Source organism: Sarcophilus harrisii, chromosome 3 (genome assembly GCF_902635505.1).
Source record: "Sarcophilus harrisii chromosome 3, mSarHar1.11, whole genome shotgun sequence".
In the NCBI taxonomy this organism is placed as follows: Eukaryota; Metazoa; Chordata; class Mammalia; order Dasyuromorphia; family Dasyuridae; genus Sarcophilus; species Sarcophilus harrisii.
This window is the reverse complement of record NC_045428.1, coordinates 494,644,058-494,671,942: the sequence shown is the minus strand read 5'-3', so window position 1 is coordinate 494,671,942 and position 27,885 is coordinate 494,644,058. Positions and strand designations below refer to the sequence as shown.

The 27,885-nt window shown below is 44.3% G+C and overlaps 2 protein-coding genes across 8 annotated transcripts in view; both read left to right on the top strand.

The window, feature by feature from the left end:
* The window catches only part of SIK3 (SIK family kinase 3), a 263,061-nt gene extending 244,901 nt beyond the window's left edge, over positions 1–18,160 (top strand). For 3 of the 7 annotated variants that reach the window (XM_031961306.1, XM_031961308.1, XM_023499436.2), the window contains 6 exons: positions 168–498; positions 1,092–1,990; positions 11,511–11,674; positions 12,456–12,588; positions 14,884–15,054; positions 15,820–18,160. In XM_031961306.1, the coding sequence (XP_031817166.1) occupies positions 168–498; positions 1,092–1,990; positions 11,511–11,674; positions 12,456–12,588; positions 14,884–15,041 (1,685 nt within the window). In that variant the 3' untranslated portion in view covers positions 15,042–15,054; positions 15,820–18,160. Of the gene's footprint in view, positions 1–167; positions 499–1,091; positions 1,991–10,927; positions 11,094–11,510; positions 11,675–12,455; positions 12,589–14,883; positions 15,055–15,819 lie in introns of those variants that run through there. The other 4 variants (XM_031961309.1, XM_031961311.1, XM_031961307.1 and 1 more) reach the window with 3 other exon arrangements.
* A 6,707-nt stretch (positions 18,161–24,867) lies between these two features.
* Positions 24,868–27,885, top strand: APOA1 (apolipoprotein A1). Its single transcript, XM_003764190.4, has 4 exons — positions 24,868–24,977; positions 25,256–25,313; positions 25,505–25,661; positions 26,873–27,885. Exons 2-4 carry the CDS (start codon positions 25,271–25,273, stop codon positions 27,483–27,485), a joined length of 813 nt encoding a protein of 270 aa, XP_003764238.1. The 5' UTR covers positions 24,868–24,977; positions 25,256–25,270; the 3' UTR covers positions 27,486–27,885.

Here is a 27,885-nt window from a genome sequence, read left to right as displayed (position 1 = left end):
AAAAGTGTTAGTCCCTTGGTAACAGAACAGCCGAGTCCCCTCAAAAGCCTCTGGGAAAAACCTAAATTGGTCTTGAGGTGATGTCAGACTAAGACTCTTATTGGCTACCAGTTTCTCCTGACTTCTAGTCTAATTGCTTAGATACTTAGAAGATGCCTTCTCCCCAGGTGCTGCCTCTTCTTCCCAGTTTCAAGGCTTGCCATCCCGAAGTACAGTCTTCCAGCAGCCTGGGAACTGTTCTCCTCCCCCCAATGTGACACTGACCTGCATGGGCCTACAGCAACCTGCCCAGTCTCAGCAGGTGACCATCCAGGTACAAGAGCCATCCGACATGCTCAGCAACATGCCAGGGTCATCAGCAGCTGGGCGGGGCATGTCCCTCAACTCCTGTGCCAGTCAGATTCAGATGCAGCACCGTGCCAATCTGATGGCCTCCCTCACGTATGGGCATCGCCCATTGTCCAAGCAACTGAGTGCCGATAGCGCAGAGGCCCACAGGTAAGGCCCTCTGGGGCCACCCATCAGGTGGCCTAGGAAAAAGTGAGAAGAATCTTCTCCTCACATTCCCCCTACAGCATGATGAGGGGGCAGGGGGTAATCTGAACTATGTCCCTGGACCATATGCTCCCATTGTGTTCTAAAGTCAGGCTAGAAGCTTGGGAGGTTCTTTGTAAGCTGTTTAGTTAGTGATCCAGGGTCAAGGTACTAATGAGATAAAGGAAGAAAATGGCATGAGAAAAGAAAAACAGCAGCCTGTAATGGTAGTACGCTTTTCAAAAACCTTGGGCTATCTCTTCTAGCTTTCCTTCCCATCTGTCATTCTCTCATGAAACCAGTGCTTCTTAATTATCTGGAAGACATTTCAAAACAAACCGATAACTTCCTCCCACTAAGGTTGGTTGGTTGTTTCTAGCCTCCTTAGTTTCTTTTAGCCCTTGCACAGGATATGGGAAGGTAAAAATGGATGAGGGAGAATGATACCTGTAACCCTTCTTCTAGGGACTTCCTGTTGAAGGAAGGTAAGGGCTATCCTTTGAGATCTCGGACTCCTCGCACAGATCTTGTGTGTTTACTGTCTTTTGTGTTTGCAGCTTGAACATGAATCGGTTTTCCCCTGCTAATTATGACCAGGCCCATTTACACCCCCAACTGTTCTCGGACCAGTCCCGGGCCTCTCCCACCAGCTACAGCCCATCCACCGGAGTGGGCTTTCCTCCAACCCAAGCCCTGAAAGTCCCCGCACTCGACCAGTTCCCTACTTTCCCTTCCAGCGCACATCAGCAGCAACAGCACTACACCACGTCGGCACTCCAGCAGGCTCTGCTGTCCCCCACGCCGCCCGACTATCCAAGACACCAGCAGGTCCCCCACATCCTCCAAGGACTGCTCTCCCCCCGGCACTCGCTCACAGGCCACTCGGACGTTCGGCTGCCTCCGGCAGAGTTTACACAGCTCATCAAAAGGCAGCAACAGCGACAGCAGCAGCAGGAGTTACAAGAATTATTCAGGCATATGAACCAAGGGGATGCTGGGAGCCTGGCTTCCGGTCTAGGGGGGCAGAGTCTTTCAGAGTGCCAGGCTTTGTCTTTGCCTTATCAGAACACTGACTCATATCACCACCATCACCACCACCACCACCACCACCATACCAGCCCCCAGCATCTCTTACAAATCAGGGCACAAGAATGTATCTCCCAGGTTCCCTCGGCCGCCCCGGCTCATGGCTACGCACACCAGCCGGCGCTGATCCACTCAGAGAGCATGGAGGAGGACTGCTCGTGTGAGGGGGCCAGGGAGTGCTTTCCAGACAGTAAGAGTTCAAACACTTTGACCAAAGGTTGCCATGAGAGTCCCCTGCTATTGAATACAGGAGGGCCTGGAGACCCAGAATCTTTGCTAGGAACTGTAAGCCATGCACAGGAAATGGGGGTGCATCCGTATCGACATCAGCCAGTGACTGGATTCAGTAGAAATAAAGTGCCCAGCAGAGGTAAGAGCCCCCTCCTTAGAAAAAAGCAGGCATGTCCACATGGCCCACTTGGACACGATTTGGGTTGTCAGGGTTACCTGGTCGTCTCTGGTGTTACTAATCCAAAGATAGGTTTTGGTATTAAATGGGTGTAGTAATGAGGCTCAGAACTTTCCCTTTGGTGAGACAAGACCCAGGAAAACGCCTGTCTACTAAAAGACTGGTTTGAAATAATTCAAGTTCTTTCCCTTGCTTAATTCTCATTTCAGTTCTCTTTTTTATACTTATAAGTAAGTCAGAAGTAGAAACAATAAAGATGCGCCTCTCCATCTCAGTTGTTGCCTGGATTGGCCCAAAGAGTCCTGTTTGCTCATAAGATAAAAATAGCATTTCTCTTTAAGGATTATCAGAGCCTATCCGGATCCCACTGATTGCACTTTACTGGCTCTGTTGCTTTCTCTCCCTAGATAATGTCTATTACATATATCTGGGAAGGACATCAACATATATTTCTCTTCTTTCCAGTTTATTTATTTGTTTATAATATACCAGTTACATATTAGACACTATCCTTAGCTCTGAAGCTGCCAAGATAAAAATAAAGTAATCTTTACCTTCAAGGAACTTAGATTCTACTGGGGAGATTTAACATATACAAAAATAAGTAAATATAAGGCAGTTTAATATGGAAGTGACAACAGTAGGAGGGATCAGGAAAAGTTCTTGTGCAAGCCTTGAAGATAAGAATAGTGGCGATGAGGAGGGACGTGGAAAACATCTTTGTGAATACAAGAGGAAGAAAAGCTAATAGAGTTGATCGAAATGAAAGTTTATGTAAAGGGATATAGTATGAAATGAGGCAGAATAGGTAAATTAGAACCAAATTGTAGAAATACTTAAATACAATACTGAGCAATTTGTATGTTAGCCCTGTATTCTTCAATACAGAAGGATGGTTTTCACAGGTATAAAGGACATAATAGATTCAATAGTAGGGGGGGAAATGAATGAACTTTATAGAGAAGCTCTGGGGAGTGTTGTGGGGACATGTGGAAAGTGCTGGACTAAGTTAGTAGGTCTGTTTCAGTTCTAATTTTGACTCTGCAACTTTATGTGACCTTGGTTAGTTTACTTAAATAAGGCAACCAGATCAAGAGAGGTTATAGGTTCCCTGGTTATAAATTCACTCTGCCCTGTTAAGACTATAGCTAAAATATGCCATTCAGTTCTGGGCACTACAGTGCAAAAGAGACATTGGGAAGGCAGATATTATGGCAAGAGAACTTGCTAATTGGAAAAAGAAAATAAAAAATTGGGGGGAACGTTATAATTTTTTTCAGATATGTATATAGGGTCACACAGGACAAAGCTTGAAAGTCATTACAAGCAGGCAGATTGTAACCCAATAGAAGGCAAAGCTTTCTAATGGAGCTATATGAGAAAATAGACAGTACTGGGAGTTAGTTGGCTCCCTATGACTAGAGGTCTTTGATTCCATCAGGGATATTTTTAGAGGAGATTGTATGCTTTTAGTAGAGTTTAGACTAGATGACCTCTGAAGTCCCTCCTAATTTGGATGACTGTAACTTTGCTAAGCCTTAATTTTCCCAGTTATTTAAAAAAAACAAAAAACAGTGCACAAGTACATATTAAGCAACTACTATGTGCCAGACATTGTGCACTGTGCTTGAGATACAAATATAGAGAATGAAAAAATCCATACTTTCAGTTAATTTACATTCTATCAGGGAGACAAATGTACATAATTAAAATAAATGTGAAGAGAGCAAATACAAGATAATTTGGGAGGAAGGGCAGTTAGCAGTTGGGGAAAATCAGGAAAGTGTTCATGTAGATAGTGGTGCTTAAACTGCATTTTAATGGACAAGAGGGTAAGCTTGAAGCTGAGATGAGAAGTATATTCCAAGAATTCCAGTGCAGAGCCCCAGGAGATAGTGTGTCATGAGTGAAGGCCATTTTGGCTAGAGCACAGACTGCAGGAAGGGGAATAATTGTAAAAATTGTAAAAAAAAAAAAAAAGGGGGGGGGGGAGATAGGTTGGGGCCATGTTGCAAAGGATTTTAAAAACCAAATATGAAGAGTTCAATAAAAAGGATACAGTATTTTTTCTGTCTACTTGATAGGGTTTTTGTGAAGATTAAATGGGATAATATGTGTTGGAATTGTTGGATAAACTATAGAGAGCTATACAAATATCTTGTGATCCAGAGATTTGAAAGTTAAACAACAAATATAGCATAGGATTTGACAGGACTATGTCATGTTCTGTCACTTGTGAGAAGTGTTTTCTCTGCTATTACAAAAGATAGTTACTTTACCCCTTCCCTCCTCTTACCTAAAAAAACAAAAAGAGAAAGAAAGAAACAAAGAATTGATTCTTGTTAGCTATTGTTGGAACATGAGGTTCTCTTTTGGTTATAGCCTTCATCTAGTAACAGAAGACTCATGGCCCCTGTCCCATGCTCATCAGTAACTTTTTGCTATCATTAGTCAAACATAAAAATAGAGAAGATAGTGCTATCAAAAATCATGTCCCCAGATCTCTACCTTTTTTCTGTTGTTCTTCTTGGGTAGCTTCTGTTTTTCTCCTCCTGTATATTGTAGATTCATACACCATTGATTAAAATATACAATTAAATTTGTGAAGGAATTAGGTTTAAAAATATCAAGTGAAGAAGTAATGTACATTCTAGCCACAGTGATCACATGTGAAAAAATATTGGAGTTAACTGGTCACAAGACCAACTATGCCATGGCTGTGAAAGTATTTGATGCAGCCAATGATTATCCATATGTGGAGGTATTGTATTCTGCATGAACCAGACACACATAGAATACTATTGTCAGTTCCCAGCACCACTTTTTGAGAGGAACACTGATAAACTGATTTCATCCAAAAGAGTAGTGGATATGGAAATCATGCTGCCTTAGGCACAGCTAAGAAAACTGGGGATTTTTAGACTAGAGAAGAAAATAAATCTGTCAATAAACAATGCTTCATTAAAAGTGCTTTCTGTCTGTCAAACACTGCTTTAAGCACTAGGTTATACATCATCATCGTAATCATCCTTGCCCTCAAGTGGCTTACCTTCTAACGTCAGGAGATAACATTTGTAAGTCAGAATACACAAGATGAAGAAAGAGTAAATGGAAGGCAACCTTAGAAAAGAGGCACTAGTATGTGGGAGGACCAGAAGAGGCCTCCTGAAAAAGGGTGTATTTAAGATGAGTCTTCAAGAAAGGTCAAGGATTCTAAGAGTCATATCAGAGATTGTTTGAGGAGATAGCATTCCACACATGGAGATGGGATTTGGAATATCTAGTATAAGGTTTAACAATTAGCTGTTATAGATAGGTTGTAGAGGTTGAAGAAAATAATAAAACGTAAGAAAGAGAGAAAGAAAAGAAGGGGTAAAATTGTGAAGAGTTTTAAATACCAAAGGATCTTATATGTTAGCTCCTAGGCTTAATTATTGAGTGGAGAACAGGAAGGTAACATGGTCAGCTGTACCCCTTTGGGGAAACTACTTTGGCAGTTGTGTGGAAAATGAATTGGAGTAGGAAGAGATTTAGAGCAGAATGACCCATTAGTGTACTAATCCAGGAAAGAGGTGATAAGGGCTTGACATAGGGTGGTGGGGCTCTGATTGGAAAAAAGACACACATGAGGGAGATATTATAGAGAAATAAATTGCAAGATTCCACAAATGATTGAACTTGATTTTGGTAACTATGAGGCAACAAAGTAAAGTTGAGTATGACTTGCAAGTTCTAAATTAAATGACAAGGAGGTTGGTGGTGATCTTGGCAGTGATGGAGAAGTTTAGAAGAAACGAGTTTTGTTTTAGACATATTGAGTTTGAAGTCCTATGAGCATCCAGTTAAAAATGTTCAGTAAACCATTGAAGATGCAGGAGTAGAGGGCATTACAGACATTGGTGGAGAAATGGATCTGGAATCATTTGATTAATGGCAATGATAATTGAACCAATGGGAGCCGATAGGATGATGGGATCACCAAGGGATTGTATAAGGAGCAAAGAGAATTCTTGTGACACAACCTTGCAGCACCCTCAAAATTTGGGGGCATCACATGAAGATGTATTAAAAGCAACTCAGAAGGGGTGGTGAGACAAATAGGACGGCCAGGAAAGAACAGTCAGGAAAACCTGGAGAATAGAGTACTTAGGAGATATGGCCCTTCACAGGATCAGGTACTTTCCAGAGGTCAAGAAGAATAAGGATCAAGAAAGAGGCCATTAGATTAGATCACTAGGGACTTTGGACAGAGCAATTCAGCTAATGACGAGGTCAGAAACCAGATTGCAAAAGATTTAGACAAGAGTGTTAGAAGTGGAGGCAACGATTATAGATAGCTTCAGTTGAAGGGAAACAGAAGTAGAGGACCCTAGGTTACTTTGAAGAGCAGATATGATAGACTTTTTGAAAAGCTGGATGGCTCCAAAGAGTGGGCAGACCTAGCACAGGTGGATAGAATTGACTGAAAGATTTCCTATGCAAGCATGGTGAATGTATGTAATATAATGCCTCCATCCCCAGAGAGGTATACTGAAAAGGTAGGCTTATACTCAAAGTATCTGTTAGCCTACCTTTTATATATATATATATATATAGTACCTCCATCTTGGAAAGATCACTGGACGCGGTGCAAGAAAAAATAGCGACAAATTAGACTTCAGTTATAGCCTCTAAAAGGGTTAAGTACCCGTGTTATATACCCTTGGCCAGAGCAGCTCTGAAGAGTCTGCAAATGAATAAAGACAAGTCAACATTGACAGATGCAACAGGATATTATGCAAGCTGTCCCAGCTACTACACTAGGTGGGTGGTCTATGGAGTGATTTCTCAAGTGGCATTAAGCCAACCAGTCATTTTTTCCCTTGTGTGGTCACCTCCTGATCATCTCAACCTTTGCCTGTTCACACTTCTGCTAAGGCAAATACCTGCCATGGTACTCCATATGCCACTTTTCTTCATTGAAAGAATTTGCCTCAGTGATCTCTGAAATTATGGAAAGACCAACAGAAAAAAGTTAATCCCAAACTTAAAACCAAACGTGAACAGCCTTCTTAATGTTAAGTTTATCTTCCCATGATCACTTTCAGTCATTCCTTCTCTTTCTCACCTTTATTCCCTAGCTGTCTAATGGGTCCTTTGGTGCCACTTATTGCGCATCCTTGAGAAATCCTCGATTGGTCCTAGCATTGCCTCAGTCTTAAATATCTTTGGGATATTTCCACAACCAATTGACTAGAAAAAGCTCTCTATGTGCAGGATCTCCCATTTCTGTCTTCACTTCTCCCTCCACCCTTTGTAATTACTTCATCAGTAAACAAAAACTACTCCTCAAAGTCACCACTGTCTTAATTGCAGACCTGTAGGCCTTTTCTCAGCCCTCATCCTTCTTCACCTCTCTACAACATCTGACATTATTGCCCTCCCTTCCTTGGATGCTCTCGCTGCTTGGGTTTTCATGGTTTTGCGCTCTCACTTTCCCACCTGCCTGACTTCTCTTGTCAGTTGCCTTGTTATTGTCCGCTTCCTAACCGCTCGGGCTTTGCCTTGCACCTTCTCACTAGAACGTCTTTAGAATGACGTCTTTTCTAAAAGGACGGTGACTTGCTCATCTCCCAGCGCTCTCTGTCCTGGGATGGCCACAGTTCTGCATCACCAGAGCGTATTGGATGTTTCTAATTGACTTCAGGATCTGCGGCAGGACGGCTTAGCTCAGCCTGCACGCCTCTCCTGAAGGGAGCCCAGGCTTGCCTCCTCGTTTTAGTTACGTTCACACCACTCTCACTCCCCAAAATCTCGTCATTCTCCGTCCACCCGTCTTCCCCCTCCTCACAGCCACCACTTTTAGGCCACGTCCGTAAGGCTGCCCTTTTCAAGGGTCTCCCCTCTCTGTTCAAGCTCCACACAGTGCAGATCTGAGCAAGTCATCAGCCTACCCAATACTTTCTAGTAGCATCAAATACAAGCTCCTTTTAAAAGTCTTTTGCAGCCTGGCTGCAGCTTTCTGCATCATTCCTCCTTATGTCCTTCACACTGTAGCCAGACTGGCTTCCTTGCTGATACTCAGACACTCATTACCCAACTCCACACCTTTGCGTGTCCAGATGCCCTTCTTCCTTAGTTCCCTCTTTGCAAATAATAACATATATATATATATATATATTTTTTTTTAATAACTTTTTATTGACAGAACCCATGCCAGGGTAATTTTTTTACAACATTATCCCTTGCACTCACTTCTGTTCCGATTTTTCCCTTCCCTCCCTCCGCCCCCTCCCCCAGATGGCAAGCAGTCCTATACCTGTTAAATATGTCACAGTATATCCTAGATACAATATATGTGTGCAGAACTGAACAGTTCTCTTGTTGCTCAGGGAGAATTGGATTCAGAAGGTAAAAATTACCTGGGAAGAAAAACAAAAATGCAAACAGTTCACATTCATTTCCTAGTGTTCTTTCTTTGGGTGTAGCTGCTTCTGTCCATCCTTGATCAATTGAAACTGAGTTAGATCTTCTCTTTGTCAAAGAAATCCACTTCCATCAGAATTACATCCTCATACAGTATATATATTTTTTTTTTTTTTTTTTTTTGCTTGCTTTGTGTCAGATACCATGCCAGGAGCTTTACAATTATTACTTCATCTGATTCTCACAACAGCTCTAGGGAGTGCACAGATATGGAAACTGAAGCAAGCGGGAGTGAAATGACTTGTCCAGAGTCCTGCCCAAGGCAGGGTTTGAAATAGTGTCTTCCTCCTTCTGGGACAATTCCTTCATTCTACCTGAGGCCTTTCCTGAGCCTCCCAGCCAAGGGTCTTCTTCCCTAGGAAATTACCTCATATTTACTCTATTTTATATATGCTTCTACACACACATGTTATCTCCCCTGAGAGAATGTAAACTTCTCTAGGATAGAAGCTGCTTCAGAGAATGCACTTAATAAAGTTATTGATTGGCTTGGGGTTCAAATTTCATTCCCCTTTATTAGTTAATATTTTTATCTTTTGACCTCTCAGTAATTTTCCAGGAAGCCTTATCAGCTTTGCTCTGATGGGGACTGTTTTCCCAAGGTTTGATATTCTTCCTCCCCACCAAAAAAACCACCCACTCTTATTTATATTCCCAGTTGCCAAGCACAGAAAATTCATGCCAGCTCTTCTAATCGTTCTCAGGCTTGAACGGAGAGAGCTTGGTTGTTTGTTTGCTTACACTAGTTAAGCACTGTCTTGGGTAGCGTGTGTGTGTGTGTGTGTGTGTGTGTGTGTGTATGGTTCTGTGTGTGAATGTGTCTCCTGGACTATTCTCCTGAAAACTAAAATATCAGAAATATTCTGCTCATTTGCAAATGCATCACTAGTTCTTCTCTCACTGGATCAGGCTCCTACAATTCAGCTGGTTCTCTTGGATTTTTTTCTATAAGCTGGCACTAACAGGAATAGCCCTTTGGCATAAGAACTTGTGATTCAACAGGTAGAAGTCATCTGTGTAAGGCAGTGAGAGATAATGGAAAAGAAAAACGTAGCTGGGCCAGGAGCTAGCTTGTGGTGTCAGGCACATTGTTTTATCTGTTTCCTCACTTGTCAAGTCCTGAGAACATCTCTACCTGCTTTTTCCTGTGACCAAAAATAAGCAGTCTCTGGAAAATAAGAATTGTCATTCATATACAGCGTATTACGGCAGAGTTGTTTGTTGGCAGAGTGAAACAGGAAAGGTTAGTTTCCAGATTCACATGTCCAGTGTTGGGCCACATCTAGGAGCTCTTTGCTTTGTTTGGAGGCTCTTGACTGTGCCTAAGATGAGGGACTTTTTGGCTCTGTAGCACAATTTTTTGTGCTTTTTCCTCCCTTATCAACTTTAATTTTTTTTTCTCCCCCAAATGCATCTTTCTCCATCTTTTCCCCCACTCCAACTCCTGATACCTTTACAGAAAGAACTGGCTATAAATGACTCACTTATGTAGCATGTAATGTTTTACAAATGAACTTATTAACACAAACTGAATTGCATAACCAGCTTTATTTGTGTATGGTAACTGCACATAGTAGACATTTGATGATGCTTTTTTAACTGAATTTGAATAGAGGTTAGCTGGGAGTTTATTTCTTTCAGTTTTTCTCCACTGTGTTATTTTTCAAGATGATTTTCATATCATTAACTGCATTTGTAACTGGTATTTTCCAGTGCCACCTCTCTAGTACCCTGCTATTAGAGAAACCCAGGCATTTAGAATCATAGGGGCCATGATCCCATGGGAGACATTATATGATTTAAAACTAAAAGGACACTAGAAATTCTTTAGTTCATTTCTTGTATTTTTACGATGGAAAAAGCTTAGGCCAAGAGAGGACAATTGACTTGATGATTTAGGACCTTAAAAGGTCGCCTAGTTTAACTCCTAACCTGATTCAATTGAATGGCTTCAGTTAATCAATTGACTGCCATTTCTTAAATGCTTTCTAGGTGCCAGGTGTTATGTTAGGCACTTGGGATACAAAGGAAGGGCAAAAACTGTTTCAGCTTTCAAGGACCTTCTGTTTTAATGGACCTCAACCTTTACTATTTGCCACTTGCACTGATCAAATAACTATTTGACATTGCTGATTTAGAATTAAGTTGGATTTTCCACACCCTATCCCATCCATTTTATTTGAAATAGAGAATTAGGAAGAAGTTGCCTTTGTATCCTACTGTTTAACCTCCTTGTTCCTCCAGCAACACACTGTCCTAAATCCTAGATGGGATTGGTAGAGAGCTGATTGATGAAATCGGTATAATTTCATATGAAAGTTAAAAAGTATTAGCCCATCCGGTGTAGTTAATTCTTCAGAGAAAAGACCTCACACCCGTCATAGGAATCTAACCTTTTAAAACAAATACAATATTCAAGTCTTATGATGATAGAAACTAAAGGGATATCCAGGCATTCTTCCATCAACACAAGAGTCTTCCCGATTGTCCCTGAGAACAGAGAAATATATTTCTATCAACTGTCCCTCTTCAACTCTGGAGCTGGATCCTCAGGCCATGGAATCACTGACTTTTAGAATAATTCAAACAAGATTAATGGGTAAGCATTAGCAGAGCATAATAGACATAGAACTAAACAGAAAATTGGAAACTTGGGTTTAATTCCATGAGCTCAAACTAATCATTTAACCTCTTTTGGTATACAGTTTATCTGTAAAATGAGAGGGTGGGATTCGGTGGCCTTGGGAAGTCCTAGTTCTGATATTTTGTGATGTCCTCCTACAGGCTCACTTCTAGGGAAAAGGTAACCAGTCCCTTCTGGGAAATGAAGGCCAGTCAAAATCTAGCTTCCCTCCCAGCAATGCTGTGGACTAGTTAGATGTCATCAACTAATGTTTTATTCAGATGTATGCATTGTTCACTATTACCTTGTCCTAGGTTAGGTGCTTGTGATCTGGGAGGCTCATGTGAGAGGGAGGAACTATGGCTGACTTCCTCTTTTGCTCTGTCTCCCCAGAATCTGTCATAGGGAACTGTATGGACAGAAGTTCTGCTGGACAAGCTATGGAGCTGCCTGATCATAATGGGTTGGGTTACTCATCACGCTCTCCTGTCAGTGAGCATCACAGGCCCCGGACCCTGCAGAGACATCACACTATTCAGAACAGCGATGATGCTTATGTATGTTGGTGTCCTGAAAGTCTCTTGGAAACCCACAAAGAGGCGGTTAGCGGCATCCGGCTCCCTCTGCTGCTGGCCAGCCTCATCTGACACCCATAGGAAGGGAACATATTAGGCGTTCTGAGCTCCATCTCCCAAATTCCGGGCCGAGGACACAAGGGTTATTTGTTTCACCCAGGCTTTGGCCTGACCACCCCGAGCTCCACGGGGTGCTTGGGTCCCCTCATTAGAGAACCTTCCAAGACTCATCTGAACTTTGTCCATTTAGCTAGATCTGAACTCATAGCTCTAGACTAAGTAGTTGTAACCATCCAGTTTCCTTCGTAGAAGCAAACTCTGAGCATGATTTGGGTTGGAGAGGTCTGGTTTTAGAGAGACCATGTTTATTTAAGAGGGCTTATCCCAATTTCATCCTATGACAACCTCCTCAGGGACCCACAGATAACATGGAAAGAGTACTGCTCTGGAGCTTAGGAAATTTGGATGCAGATCCCACCATTGTGGCCGTGGCTGTAAAATGGAACTGATAATACTTGTACTACCTTCAAAAGCTCTTTGAAACCATCAAAGAGCAATGTAAATGTGAATTGTCATTACCAACAATGAGTAGTCAATGGGCAAAGAAAGTCTAGATGGAAGATGCCCACCCTCCTACTGTGTTTGCATGGGCACAAAGGGCGGTGTGGCTGGAGGGTAGTGCCCCAGGCTCTTTCAGTACCCACAGGGCGGTGGCTACTCTTTTCTAATAGCTCTCATGGACCTGGATCCTTGCTTTCTGCAGGTGCAGCTGGACAACTTGCCTGGGATGAGTCTCATGGCTGGAAAAGCACTTAGCTCTGCTCGGATGTCTGATGCCGTCCTCAGTCAGTCTTCCCTCATGGGGAGTCAGCAACTCCAGGACAGGGAAAGTGAGGGTAAGGGGCTCCTGGGGCAGAGTATGATCTGGTGGGTGGGGAGGGAGGAAGGTCAAGAGCTTGGCTCTCTCCTTGGTGTGACATGGCCATGAGGCAGAGCAGCTGGTAAGAGATACTCCAACTAGGACAACCTGGAAAGTCATGGTAAGCTTGGAGACAGGTAGGGAGCCGGGTCGCTGTCCCTGCTCCTCTGCTCGTAGCTCTCTGTATTTGACAAACCATTCAACCTCTTCTGGTCTCAGTTCATGGCTCAGTAAAGTGGGGTGATCACATTTGCATTATCTTCTCAGGTTTATTGTGAGGGAACGTATAAATATGTTATTTGATCGTTATTAGTTGTTATCAAGAATGGTATTCTAGACCTAAATAAATACCTCTCTCCATGTTCAGCAAGGGGCCCTCTCTCAGACTTCAGAGGCTCAGGCCTCAGACCCAGGAAGGAGCATCAGCTGGAGGATATACAGTCCAGATGTGGTCTGAAGGAGGGAGGAAGAAAGGAAGGAAGGAGGGGGGGAAGGAGGAAAAAAGAAAGAGGGAGAGAGGAAGGAAGGAAAGAAAGAAGGGGAAAAGAAAGGAAATGAGTTATTTATTAAGCACCTGCTATGTGTCAGGCATTAATATTATCTTACATGATCATACTACTAAGAAGTAGTATCTAGTATTATCCCCATTTTACATTTGAGGAAACTGAGGCAGATAATGGTTAATTGCCTTGGCCAGGGCCACACAACTAGTAAGGATCTCAGGCTAAATTTGAACTCAATTTTTTTTTTTTTTTCTTCCCTGAGGCAATTGGGGTTAAGTGACTTGCCCAGGGAAACTCAGCTAGGAAGTGTTAAGTGTCTGAGACCAGATTTGAACTCAGGTCCTCCTGACTTCAGGACTGGTACTCTATCCACTATGCCACCTAGCTGCCCCTCAATTCTTCTTGACTCCAGGCCCAGTGCATCACCTCACTGTTTCTAAGGCTGCCCCTTGGGCTGAATAAATAGATTTGAGAATCACCCACATAAAAATGATTTGGTGATGTCATTATGACATCACCACACCAGAGAGTATAGAGTGAGAAGAGGAGAGAGCCCAGAACAGAGCCTTAGAGGACCCTTGTGGCTGGTGAGCATGATCCGGATGTGGCCCCAACAGAGAGAAATGTGAGGAGAAGCTGAAGAGACCATCATCCTGACAACCGAGAGAGGAGAGCTTCCAAGAGAAGAAGGACCCGGGAGGGAGTCCAGGAAGGAGCGCAGTAGAGAGGAGGCCCCTGGCCTTGGTGATGCAGGGGGTCCTGGCAACTTTGGAGAGAGAAGCTTCAGTTCTAAGGCAGAGCCAAACTGTGGAGGGTTTGAATTCCAGGGAGAAGCAAGAACATGGAGGCCCCCGCTGTGGACAGCTTTCACCAGGGTGACGGCCTGGCTGGCCTAAGTAAAGAGATTTTGTTTGTTAAGAATGCGTATGTGTATGGGCAGTAGGGAAGCATTCAGTAGATAGGGAGAGAACAGATCTGATAGGGGGCAGTCTGGAGGGGATCCGATCAAGGCAGTCTGTTAAGGAAGTTTGGGCGAGGAGAATAGCCATCTCTTCCTGTAAGAAAAGTGAAACAAAGATACCTGAAGAGCAGGAGGGAAGGGAGAAGGGAGAGCTCTCAGCAAATGGTCTCCATTTTTACTGAGATGAGGTGAGCTATATTCAGCAGAGAGATTATGGGGAGAGAACACCATGGGAGGCTTGAGAAGGTTTGGAAAAGTTACAAAAGAGCTGATGTGATGGAATGGGAGGGTGAAATCAGAGGGAAAGATTGCCCAAGGGCCCATTTGAGATTATCTGAGTAAAGGTGGGGTGGACACTTTGCTGCTTTTGGAAATGGACGCAGTTCTTCCCTTCAAAGAGTCTATGGCTTAGGAAGGAGAGAAAGCTGTGCACAAACAAGTATGTGATACCAAGAAGGTATTAAAATCTATAAGAAATTTGACCAGTGTGGCCCTAGACACACCTTTTTCTTTCTGCCTTGAAGGTAGCACTATCTTTTTTCTAAAATAACAGCTTTTTGCCAGCTTAGTTAGATGTGTAGACACCAGTGACTAGGCTTTTGATTTGGAGAGGTCTTTTTAATGCCAGAGGAGTAGGAAATATGCTCATAATCCTCAGAATGCAGGCCTAAATCTTTAGGCTGACTTGCTCTTTAAAGGTCTTCAGAAGTCCTACTTGTGGGAAATAAGTTCCTGGGTCCCAAATAAAGGGTCCTTTTTCCTTGTCCTTCCTCATAGCCAATCTCAAATGTTCCCTTTGATCTTTCAGGCTGTAGAGAGAGTTTGGAAGGTCAAGAGCCCTCAGAGCTGAGCGACGGCAGCCAGCACTTACACAACTCTTGTTATCCATCTACATGTATTACAGACATTCTACTGAGCTACAAGCATCCAGAGGTCTCCTTCAGCATGGAGCAGGCTGGGGTGTAACCAGAAGCGAGATGTGAGTATCATTCTGACTAGGTCAGCATCGGCACTCGGCTGCCCTCCCATTCCCCGAGGGTCGGCAATGGCTTGCTGAACTCTCTTCAAGTGAAATAACTCCTCCTCCTTCATGGTGGACCTGCCCTAGCTTTCTTCATGGCTCTTACAGGCTCTCAGCCTTCTCAAAATCAGCCAGCAAATATTTGAGAACTTAAAAGGCACCCACCATCATATTAAGTGCATTGGGGGATACAGAAGAGATTAAGCACTGTCCTTACCTGCTTATTGCTGGTTAGGGAGAAACAAAATACAGGCACTTGGATATAACAACTTAGGATTGTGATCAGCAGATGTTAAGTTCTAAATGAATGATGTATAGCTAGAGAATGCTGTACACTGCCAGAGGAGGTTGACCACCGTTTTAATTGGAGGTGGTTGGTCAGGAAGGAGGTAGATTTGGTCTCTGCCTTGGAAGATAGGTTGTATCTAGAGAAGCTATGAGACAGCGGGTAGGAATTCTACTTCATGCCAGGGAAAATAGCATCTGTCCAGATACAGAAGCTAAAAGGAATAAGACATGTTGGGTGGAACAATTTGCCTTGAACATAGTCTGAGCTTCTGTATGGAGAAAGCAGGAGTGGGCTGAGATTTGGGGAAGATCACCAGTGGCATCTGTTAGAATCATAACTAGAACAGGGGCACCTAGGAGGCGTGGTCAGACAGCCCACTGATGTCGGGCTCCTACACCAAACGCTGATTCATCTTTGTTTCTTCTCTGTTGCAGGTTTTGTGTACAGCTTGGGAATAAAAAAAGTTCATTTTAAACCCACAGTATCTAGCAGCATCGCGCCAAATCGCCATTGTATTTTTGCCCAGCTGGAATATCACAGCTCCTTTCCTCCTATCCAGTCCATCAGTGTGCTGTTCCTTGGGGTTCAGAGGGTGTTCTACCATGTTTGCCTGTATGACCGAGTCGCCGAGGAAATAAATGGGAAATGAGAGTTCTCCGCTTTTGGCAAAAAGTGCATTTGGTTTTGTGTTTTCTTTGGAGGCTCTAGATAGGAGAGATGATTGGGGTGTGGATGGACGCCTAGGGTCTCTGAGCCACCACCCAAAGCAGTCCTCCAAGAAGCCCCCTCATCCTTGCCAGCATCGTTGGATGCCAGGAACAAATATGGAGGGCAGCTGCCTCTACAGTCTACACATCAGGGAATGGATGGAAAGGGGGAATGGGGTGGAATCTAGCATTGGCAAGCAATAAATAAAGTTTAAGAGACCCTCAGTCAGGACCCTATGAGTTTTCCCTGCTGAGATCTGCTGAAAAGATTTGCCCAGTCTGGCAAGGCTATTAACAGAAAGCCAAAGTCCTACCCAAATCTTAGTATTGAGGCTGGGAGTAGCCTGAAGCAAGATAAGTCTCACTTCCCCTTCTTCAGGGGGGCATGTTTGTGGCACACAGAACCCCTCTTGTCACCTCCAGAGCTGGTTGCCTTGGTAAACCATCCCTTCTATCCACAGACAGAACACCCAAGAGTGGTGCAATCTGCTTTTTGTGGCATCTTTTTTTTTAATTGCGCTAAAAGGATTGTTTTCCCATATATATAATGTATGTGTGTATATATATATATCTGTGTGTGTATATATACATATACATATGCGTATATATGTATATACATATATATTTACCTTTTCCTTTCAAACTTTGCCCTCCCTCCAGCCTCCTTGCCACAGCAAGAACAGGAGGTTCTTTTGGATCCTTCCTTACTCCCTACCTCCCATCATCCTCAGCCCCCTTTTTCTTCTTGATCATGTAGGAATTGTTTTTGGTAAATGTTGTTATTGTTATTATTATTATTATTGTTATTATTATTAATAAAGACAAAAGGAATTTCTGTTTAAAAGAGAAATGTTTAACTAGATTCTGTTCTATTTGAATTGTGACTTGCACCTTTGTTCAAAAGTATTTTATTTCCTTTTAATGACACTGTAATTGTGAGCACTTCTTACTGGTGCGGGTGACACATGTTGTGGTCTCCTTCCCCCTTGCGGATGCAGTACATACACCATGACTCTCATCTGTCCTTCTCCTCTTGTGTGTGCTTTACTATTAGAAACCAAAGCCTTCTCCACTGGCGGGGGCTGGGAGAATATGTGGACTTGTCTCCTTTTGAACATTAGTTGTTGGGTTTTTTGTTGGGGTTTTTTTTTGGGGGGGGGTGTTTTTTTTAATGGGACTTGACTCTAGATCCTTTTATTTTTTCCACAAAAACATCCCTAATCTCCTAAGAATTTTTCTCGAATTTGCACAGAAGGAAATGTGAGACCAGCATGGCCGCTGCATGCTGCCGACAGGTTACCTCTCCTCACCCCCACCTCAGAGCGCAAACCTCGGCCCCTGCCCACACACCTTTAGCCAGCACTGAATCAGTCTTCAGTCGGAAAACGAACGTTGGACACGCTGGAGCCTGAGCAAGATCTCCCACTGATGAATTCCTCCAGCATGGGGAGCTGCTTTGGGTCTCTCCCACATCCCATGTCTTTGACCTGTCCGGTAGTGAGCTCCCAGTCTCTATTCTAATTGTGACTTCTTTGCCTGCCCAGCAGGAGGGTACCAAGAAAACACTGAAAGCGTGTTTAACTTTTCCATATCTGTTTCTGTCTCTTGAATTCCCTCTCTTCCTTACTCCCCTTTCCCCAACCCCCACTCTGTTTTGTTTACATGATACTGTATTTCTGGGAAAGCAAACTGCTCCCCTCTAGCAAATCCAGATAAAAGCCAGTGAGTTTATTAATCGTGCCATCTCTTATACCACACTTTTTTTTTTAATCATTGCTTTGTATTGTAGTAACCAATACGCGCAGTATATGTTGAATGTATATTAATATACTTTGCTATTTACTTCTGTTATTTGGAAATGTCACAAGTATTTTTTTCTTCCTCATTTATGTTGGACTGAAAAAGGGAAAAAAAAAAGATTTTAACAAAACCCACCACCAGACCCAAGTTGCAGTCAGAAGACCTTTAGTCCGCTAATTTTTTTTTTTTTTTGTGGGGCACTTAACAACTAATAATCTAGTTGAACAGTGTGGGGATCATGATAAATAAAAACCTGATTATGATCTTATGTCAGTCTCTTGTTTGCCTTGTGATTCAAAGAAACAACCTTTCGGCCGGAAAGCTCAAGATTAGACCCAAAGGCTGAATACGTAGACAGTGCCATAGGGCAAGGCATATTCAGTCCATTCTGTCACTACCTTCCAAACCCTCCTCTCTGCCCCCCCCCCCCCGAAGCCATAATTCAGCTTTTACCCTGATCCTTAACACTCCGAGTGGTCTTTTTCCTCTGAAAAGGTTTCAAAGTGTTTGGCTTAATAGAAAATGGCTGGATGCTCCCTTGGAGGATGTTGGGGCAGAGGGTTCTCACCATAGATTGGCAACGAGGGCCTGTTTGGAAGTCTCATTTAGCACTCCAGTGTGTTGCTGTTGGTTTCCTCAACCTCCTTTAGGGAGGTTTCCTCCCTGAAATAGGGGTGGTGATGATTACTTAGGGAATGGTTTGGAGGAAAATATTTCAACTTTAAATATTGACTTAATAACCAGGGATTTTTTCAGCACCCAGACTTCAGAGACTTGGAAAGAACTTTTTAAGAGGCTGCTAAGGAAAGGTTAAAAAATTTAATAAAATCAATAAGGAAATAAATTGCTATGAGAATGAAGCCTGGGATAAAAAACATGAGTTGTACTCAGGTAATTTATGAACAGCTGTCAGAATGGACTTCTCTTTCCTTTAAGGAACATAAAAGAAATCCTAAAGTATATGTATACATATATATATATATATATAGAGAGAGAGAGAGAGAGAGAGAGAGAGTCAATAAATGCTTAACAAGCTGCTGTGTGCCAGGTACTAAACAGCAGATATAAATGCTAGGCATTTATTATTAGTGTTATTATCTAGTCTGTACTAGTTCAGCCCTGTTCCATTATAGGAAATATCCTGGCAGATCTTTCCAGCCCAGGACTTTTCTATCATTTTAAAGATAGGCCAGTTCCTCAAGGGCTCAAGGCCCACACTGTCTTGAGATGGAGAAATTGGCTTGTAAAATAATCAGGGCTTTAAAATGAGAGGATTCTAGGAAGTCCTTTATATAAAAGCCATGTGGAACAGTAAGTAGAAAGCTGGGCTGAAAAGCCAAGAAGATCCAGGTTAAAGTTCTATCTGCCATGTGTTGATTGTGTGATCTTGCACAAATGACTTATTTTGAAGCTCTTGACAGCTCAGAAAAGACTAAGAAGTTGCGGAGAAGCCACTGACCTATTTTGGTCTCTACAATTTCCTTTCCAGATGTTGTCTGTACCAATGAAATCACAGGTCCATTTCCTGTCTCTTTTTGTCCATTTTCAGAATTCTTACCCCATTTCTTGAACCTAGCTTGTGCATTCAAACAGACCAAATCAATTGCTTATCCTTGGCTATTGGGTCAAAGCCTGAACTTTTTTTATCCTGGAGTGCCCTTTTTATTTCATGGGACCCAAATCTGACCATCTAGCTCCCATTCTCTGCTCAGATTCCACCTCCCGTCCTCCCTCTCACCTGATCCCTGTAGTTGTGGAGCTACTCAGATCTCCTCCCCCACTTCTCTGATTCCTTATCTGCTGTGGTTTAAAAGTCCCTGACCTTTAAAAATGTCTCTATCTTCTCTTCCCCCACCCCTCTCCACATATACAGTTTCCTACTCTTACCTGATCAAAATCTGCCACAGTTCCATCTATCCTTTCGTTCTGTGAGAAGATTATCTGATTGAACTGTGGTCCTTTTCCCTAAGGATCGCGTCATTGAAAAGCTCTCAGAAGATATCGAATGTGACTCCGAATACTTATCTAGCCTACATTGAAATATTTTCAGTAAAGAAGGACGTTCAGTATTTCAGAAGGCAGACTACTTCATATAGAAGGGTAGAGGTTAAATCACTTCCAGAGCACAAACCTTGAAATATTTCAAAACAGCTTCTCAGTCCTCTCCTGAATCTTAAAGCTAAACATCCAGAGCTCCTTTTACTATTGTATTATCATTTTCAGAATCCTCCATTCCTGGTCTTCAAAGTGCACCGGAGTTGGCCAGTTTCCATTTTAAAATGTAGAGTCCAGAACTGAGTATAACAGTCCCCGGTGCATTTGACCAACACAGAAAACAATGGGATTTGTATTTTTAAGGCATCTCTAGTAGGTGAAATACAAGTTGGGGAAGAAGGAGGTATTTTTAAGCAATAGACGATTCCATCACCTAGTTAGTTGTCAGAACCCACATCAGCCTATCAACTGTGCCCCCATTTCCCTGAAGGTTGCTGCCTTTGAGTATTCCAGAACTACCCAAAAGCCCAGAGAAGAAAGGGCTGGTGGTGATATGTATGTGGTATATAACAGAGCGAGCTACTCAACTGACAAGGCAGCACAGTAAAGTAGAAATTGCACCATGCTGGGTGTGGAAGCCTATTCCCAGATCTGCCATAGGAGACAGATATATATAGATATACATACATATGTGTGTGTGATATATATATGGCATTCTGCAAATCTGGAAAAAGGCATGTGTGTGTATATAGATATAGTATATGAATATTGTATATACACACACACATATATATACATACACATACACACACCAGTGTGACCTGGAACAAATCATGTCACTTCCCTAAACCTGAGTTTCATTATCTATAAAAACGAATTGGATCTAGTTACTACACAATCAGTAAAATCCCTTCCAATGCAATGAACTGATGGTAAAGAAAAGGGATCTCCAGACTTGTGTGAGAACACCATGTTTGTTTAAAATGCTGTGCCATATTTGGGTTGCCGCCCCCCTGGTCATCCCATAGTGGAAAAAAGCCCTGGTTCTTGGAATCAAAACACTTGGTTTCAGATTCTGCGTCTGAAGCTCAGAACCTGTGGACGTTGAACAAGTCCTCCCTGGCTTGTTTCTTCCTTTGTAAAGTGTTCAGTCATGTCTGACTCTCTGTGACTCCATTCAGGGTTTTCTTGGCAGAGAGAGATATTAGAATGTCATTTCCTTCTCTAGCTCATTTTTGCAGATGAGGAAACTGAGGCAAGCAGGGTAAGTGACTTGCCCAGAGTCACACAGCTGGTGAGTGAGACTGGATTTGAACTCATGAAAACGAGTTATCCTGACTCCAGGCCCAGAGCTTGACCTACAATCTTGCTTTCCTGTTTTTGTAAAATTAGAGAATTGAAGAAAAAAAAATTAGGGAACTGGGTCCCTTCTAACTCCATATTTATGATTTTTTTCTTCCAAATTTTCTTCCACTTACCTTCTCCCAACCACCCAAGCCTTCCTTCTTTCCTTCTCCATCTCCCCTGTCCCCCTTCAGTTTTCCTGATGGCTCCAGAGGAGAGAACCTTTTTCAGTTAAACCCAATTAATTCCCTTTCATGGCATGGCTCCTTCCCGATGTCCTGGCGGAGGACAAACAAGAAGCACCCTCCACTGTCACGTGTTTTCCTCCAGTGGTTTAGCTGAACCAAGATTTCCACCTCCCCATCCTTCCCTAACCCTTATCCCCTGATCACTCAGCATAGATAAGCATGGGTGCTGACCAAGAACCTGTATGGGGCCCTGCTGACTCGAGGTCCCTGGCGGTATCCAGAATTGCTGGGCAGCTACGGGCTGGGGTAGATCCTCTGCTTTTGCTCTGGACATGATGCTGGATAACATTGTAGGGGGGACAATGAAAACTGGGCACGTGTTCACAGAGTAAGACACAGACCTGTTTGGTGAGAGGACTGACTGTTCTACAAGCAATGGGGAAAGAGCTGAGACTGTTTAACTGGCAGGAGAGGAGGTTTCTTTATTTGGAACATGATAACTGTCTTGAAGTAGTTGTTCAAAGGGCTGCTCCATGGAAATGAGATTAGGTTTGTTTTGCTTGGCCCCAGAAGGTAGAAGGGACAGGGAAGCAGATTTTAGCTTAATGCAAGGCATTCCCAAAGTGATGATGCAATTTTAAGCTTTAGTAGCTTTTTGGGAACATCTCAACACCTTGTATAAGGAAGAATTCCCTAACAATAAGAGTTATCCAATGGAATGGATTTCCTTAACAGATAATGAGCTCCCTGTCCCTGGAATGTCTGAGGTTGAAAACTTCCAAGGTTCTTTCCAGTTCTGAACTTTTGCTCTGTATGTAACCCAGAGAAAATGTGTTTATAGCAAGACTTTCCTTATTAGTGAAAAGCATGATTACTGGATGGTCTGTGCCTGTAAGAGGGATGGAGTTGACTAGAAATTAGGAGAGGAGAGCTTGCTGCTTTTGGATTTTGCCATTTAGATTCATGGATACTCCTGGGAGAAGTTCTCTCCTCTGAGAAAGAGACTTTGGGAAGAAGCTGACATTCTTGAAGCACTGACTGCTTCCTCTACACAGCAGCTTCTTCCCTCCAGGGAGCTTTCTTGTACATACAGAACATTAGTCCTTAATTCCGCCTACAAGGAACATCTTGGGGAAATTCTCTGCACAACATATTTGATCTTCCCAGAAACCCTGTGTGGTGGATGACAGGTATTCTCAGCACCATTTTATAGATGAAGAAACTGAGGTCCAGATAGCGTGATTGAGTTTTCTCAGGGTCGCATGACTAGTAAATGAAAAAGGAGATACTAGATTCCAGTTCTTCTGGGTTCCTAAGCAAGGACTTTTCCTACTCAGCCAGTCAATCCTACAATCCTATCAGGAAATTGTTTTCTCCAGCATTCAAGAGTGTAAGCAGTAGTTAACACCATTACTAAAGTTACCTGTTGTGTACAAAGTTCAATACTAGGTATGATGGAGGACCCAGAGAAGTGAATATACAATCTGGAGTTTGATACTAGGAATCAGGGAGAATCCAGAGGAGTGAATACACAATTCTCTGGGTTACATCCAGAGCAATCTATCTTGTTGGAGTTCGATTCTAGGAATCAGGGAGGACCCAGAGAGGTGTTTGTACAGTCTGTCCCTTCTATCTAGTTGGAGTTCAATACTAGGAATCAGGGAGGACCCAGAGGAGTGATTATACAGTCTGGAGTTCAATATTAGGTATGAGGGAGGACCCAGAGAAGTGAATATACTCTCCAGTTTGATACTAGGAATGAGGGAGGACCCAGAGGAGTGACTATACAGTCTGTCCCTTCTATCTAGTTGGAGTTTGATACTAGGTATTACGGAGAACTCAGAGGAGTGATTATACAGTCTGAACTTTCTATCTAGTTGGAATCAGTCCATGAGAAAACACTTCAAAATCAGCAGAGAAATCCAGACAGATAACAGCAGAGAGTGTGTGCCATCTGCACCAGCTCACACAGGACTATCCATTTTGAGCTCGTCTAAGTCCCCACATTTTACTGATGAAGAAACTGAAGCTCCCACAGGTGGCACGGTGGGCCCAAAGTCACTGAGCCAATAAGTAGCTAAGTCGGAAGTTAGAGCCAGGGTCTATTTCACCGTTCATTCCAGGACAACTGCCCCTGGAGCTTTCCTCCAGTATTCTTGGAGCTTCCCAAAGCGGGCCAGCTGCTCTCACATCCCCAGTGTGATGCTCTCTATCCGGGTGCAGGTAGACTAGACAAAATGAAAGTTCAGATGCTGTGATATTAAGGTCCTAGGTAATGGTCCTCAAATCCGTCGGTCACTTAACAAACTGAATTATAATAATGAAAGAATGGATACTTGATCACTTCAAATTTTGCAAAACTTATTACATACATGATGTACTTTTTATTATTTAAGCTTTTTATTGTCAAAACATATGCATTTACCCTTATAAAACCTTGTGTTCCAAATTTTTTCTCTCCCTTCTTCCTACCCCCTCACTTAGATGGTGAGTGACCCAACATGTTAAACATGTGCAGTTCTTCTATCCATATTTCTACAAATATGATGTACTTTTAAATCTTCATTAAGGATTATATGTCTGACTTTTCCCATATTACAGATGAGGAAACTGAGGCTTAAGTGAAGTAATTTGTTTATGGTCATACAACTCTTGACAAGTTCAGTACTAGTTAATGGATGTACTGTGAGTCAGAGTTGAGTCAGTAGGGAAACTCTTCCTGGAAGATGCTAACAGTTTGAGAAGGATTTGGGGAAAATTAGTAGAGACCCCCCTCAAAAACCACTGCCAAAATTTCTCCTGGCTTCAGAGGCCACAGAATTCCTCTTTTCTTGATTTTGAGGGGTGGGATGGATGAGGGGTTTGGAGACAAAAATAATATGTGCTTCCTGCAGAGATGTTCTGCCTCCTAAAGAGGGAAGGGGGAGGGTCAGCATTAGTGGTCCTTTTGGGGGAACCAGACAGGGACTTCCTCTTAGCTCCCGGTGAGAGAAATCTGGATTGGGGGCATGCCTACCCTGCCCTCCCTCTGTGCCCAGGTAATTGCTCCTCTCCCCCATTCTGTGTGTGAGGCCCTCCTTTAGGGCCTGAGATTAAGTGGGTAATGGGATTAACCAAGAGAAGAATGTCAGGGACTTTCTTGCCTCTCACCCAGGGTTGTGAAGGGAGGACTGGGCCCCCGAGGAGCAGCTTGGGGCAGACAGAGCCTCCCCCAACTCTATCCAGCCTTAAAAGATGGGGATTGCTCCGAGCAGGGGCTACTCCTGTCTGTCTCCAGCCCGTGCCTGAACCAAGGGACCCTCCTGCATTGCAGAGCCAGAGCTGGATCCCCCTTGGGCAATCACTGCCCCCACTTTCTGTTTGTCTACCTGCTTAAGCCCACGATTTCAGGGGAAGGGGGGGAGGAGAGGTGAGTGACCTTTGAACTCCAAGCTCCACATGTCCTTCTGAAGGTTCACCTTATCTCTCTGCTTAAGCCCAACCCCCGTTGGGAGCATAAATACCAGCTCCTGAGAGAGCAGCAGCTATCCTGACAGATCACCTGGAGAGAGCGTTCAGGTAAGCCCTGCCAAGCCCAGCCTGGGCTTTGGTCCGCCTTGGCCAAGCCCCTGCGCTTGGCCGGCCTCCAGAGAGGATGTCTGGGCCCTAGCTGGGAAGGACGCTCCGGCTCATCGATCCGGCCGGACGGCCCCAGGGCCGCCCCGTGGGCCCTGCCATTGGGCAGAGGAGCAACCCCAAGGCCAGCCTTCTCTCCTGAAGCCGTGGGGTTAGCCTTGTCCCAGGTACCTCCCTTCTCCTCCTCTTCCCTGGCTGAAAGCTCTCTCCTCTCTCCACAGGCAGAGGTCGTCAAGATGAAAGCCCTGGTTTTGTCCCTCTCCCTGCTCTTCCTCACAGGTGGGTCCGGGCCGGCGGGCACCCCACCCCCTATATTCAGGGATCACTGGAAGATGGGCGGCTCTCCCCGGGCAGGCAGAGCTGGGCAACCCTGCCCAATGCCTGCACCCACCTCCGGCTCAGAACCCCTTCCCTCGGGCCCCCGCCCCCCAGAAAGCAGCACTGACCCGGCCCTCTTTTCCCTCCTCAAGGGAGCCAGGCTAACTTACTCTGGCAGCAGGATGAGCCTCCCCAGACCCCGCTGGAGCAGGTGAAGGACATCCTCACTGTCTACCTGAACAGCGCCAAGGAAACCGGCAAGGAATACATGTCTCAGTTTGAGGCCTCTTCTGTGGGCAGAGAGCTAGAGTAAGTGGGAAAAGAAACCTAGAAAAGCCCAGCTTGATGAAGGGCTGGACACCTTGGGAACCTGCTCTGGACACCCCAGAACACCGGGCCTTGCTCTGGGGGGTGGGGGGAACCTTCAGTGCAGCAGGGGAGGAAGCTGCTGGGGCCTCACGTTCCCCAAGGGGGCCCTTGCTGGACCCCCAAGTCCTCCCTCATCCAGCCATGGCTCCTACCTCCAGATTTTCCTGGCCCGACAAACTTAGAGAGGTAGCCTCCCTCCCTTCCTTCCTCCAAGGCTTGTGCAGGGGCTAGTTTCTTCTTCTGAGCATTTTTAAGTTTAAGAAAGGAAGGCTCGAGTTGGAATCTGACTAGAACAGGAGCAGGAATAGTACACTGTCAGACAGAGTGGGTCATAGGCCTTCCTGAGCAGAGTTTACCCTGGGTTTCACCCAGTTCTTCCCTTTCTCCCCCATCCCTATTCCCCATTTGAGAAGCAATGCAATTCACTTCAATTTAATAAGCACCTACGAAGTGCCTGGCAAGGGGCTAGGCTCTGGGAATACAAAGAGAGAAGTAGTCCCTTCCTTCAAAAAACCTACATTCCTTTAGGAGGAAATAAACAGAAACCCTGATGAGTAAATACACAGTACTTAGAAAACAAACAGGGCTTTGGGAGTAGGGGTGGGAGGGCACTAACAATAGGAGAAATAAGGATAGGTCTTTACGAAGTCACCCTAGAGCAGAACCTAGGAGAGAGCTGGGGACTCCCAGAGGCAGATGGGAGAAAGGATGGGCTTTTGGGACACCGTGGATGACAAGCATCCAGTGACCCTATTTGTCTAGGATGTAGAATATGGGAAAGGGCCATCGTGTAAAGTCAGGCCAGAAAGATAGGGTGGAAGCTGGGGAGATTGCTTGAGAAATGGTGTTATAATCCTAGAAGCAATTAGGAGTCATTGATACTGCTCAAGCAAAGAAGTGACATGGGCTTGTGACCAGTTGTCTGTGACAACTAATAATAATCATGATGATTAACAGGCATATGGCACTCACTGTGTGCCAGAGACGGTGCTAAGGGATCATTATCTCATTGCATCCTTGTAACCATTCTGTCTGGTATGATCCTTATTTTCCAAAAGGGGAAACTAAGGCAGGCAGCAGGGAAGCACCTTGCCCAGAGTCTCAGAGCTGGGGCAATAACTTCCCATCCCTTCTCTCCCAACCCTCCACAGCCTGAAGATTTCAGACACACTGACTTCCCTGAGCACAGCCTTTAGCTCTTTCTATGATGAGATCAACCCTACTTACCAGGGCCTGAAGGAAAGCCTAGTTAAGGAGACAGAGGGCCTTCGGGAGGATATGTCCAAGGGCTTGGAAGAGGTGAAGAAGAAGATTCAGCCTCACCTGGAAGAATTTGAGAAGAAGTGGCAGAACGACTTACAAGCTTACCGGGAGAGGGTGGCCCCCCTGACCCAGGAGCTGAAGGCAAGCGCCAAGGAGAAGTTCGACGATCTCCAGGAGAAGCTGATCCCCTTGGGCCACCAGCTCCGAACCAGCGCCCAGGACCACATCGAGACCATCCGGGAGTTCGTGAGTCCCTACCAGGAGAAACTCAAGGACAACCTGAGCCAGAAGCTGCAGGAGCTCCGGGATAAGGGCCTGCCCTCTGCCTCTGAATATCAGGCCAGGATGACCCAGCATCTGAAAAACATTAAGGAGAAGGTCACTCCCATCCTGGAGGACCTCAAGGGAACTGTTGACCCCATTTCACAGAAATTCAAAACCGAGTTCCTGACCATGCTGGAGGAAGCCCGGAAGACCTTGACCACCACCACCACCCAGTGAGGGGGCCATTCTCTGCCCTCTCTCAGGATGTGCTCCAATCCAAGTGATTCTCCCTTTTAAGCTATGGGTCACATCCAGACGGAGCCACGGTCCTAAAACAAATAAATAAGGCTTCCAAGGTGGGCTGCCGACAGCCCCCACCCTAGTCCTGCTGTCAGTGCCGCCCAGAGGCCCCAGCGGCATTCCTCTCACTCCTTCCCTAACTCCTGGGATCTCAAGGAAGCGACGGATCTGGAGAAGAACCATGGAAATCAACACCCCCCAAGCTGGGGTGTGCGTCCATGTGGTGGGGAGAGAGGAAGGGGGTGATCCTCTCTCCCAGCTCTTCAGCTCCCCTTCCTCCCCTTCTCAGACTTTTTTCCCCTCGATTTTGTGGAATAAAGTTGTTTTAAGTTATCAA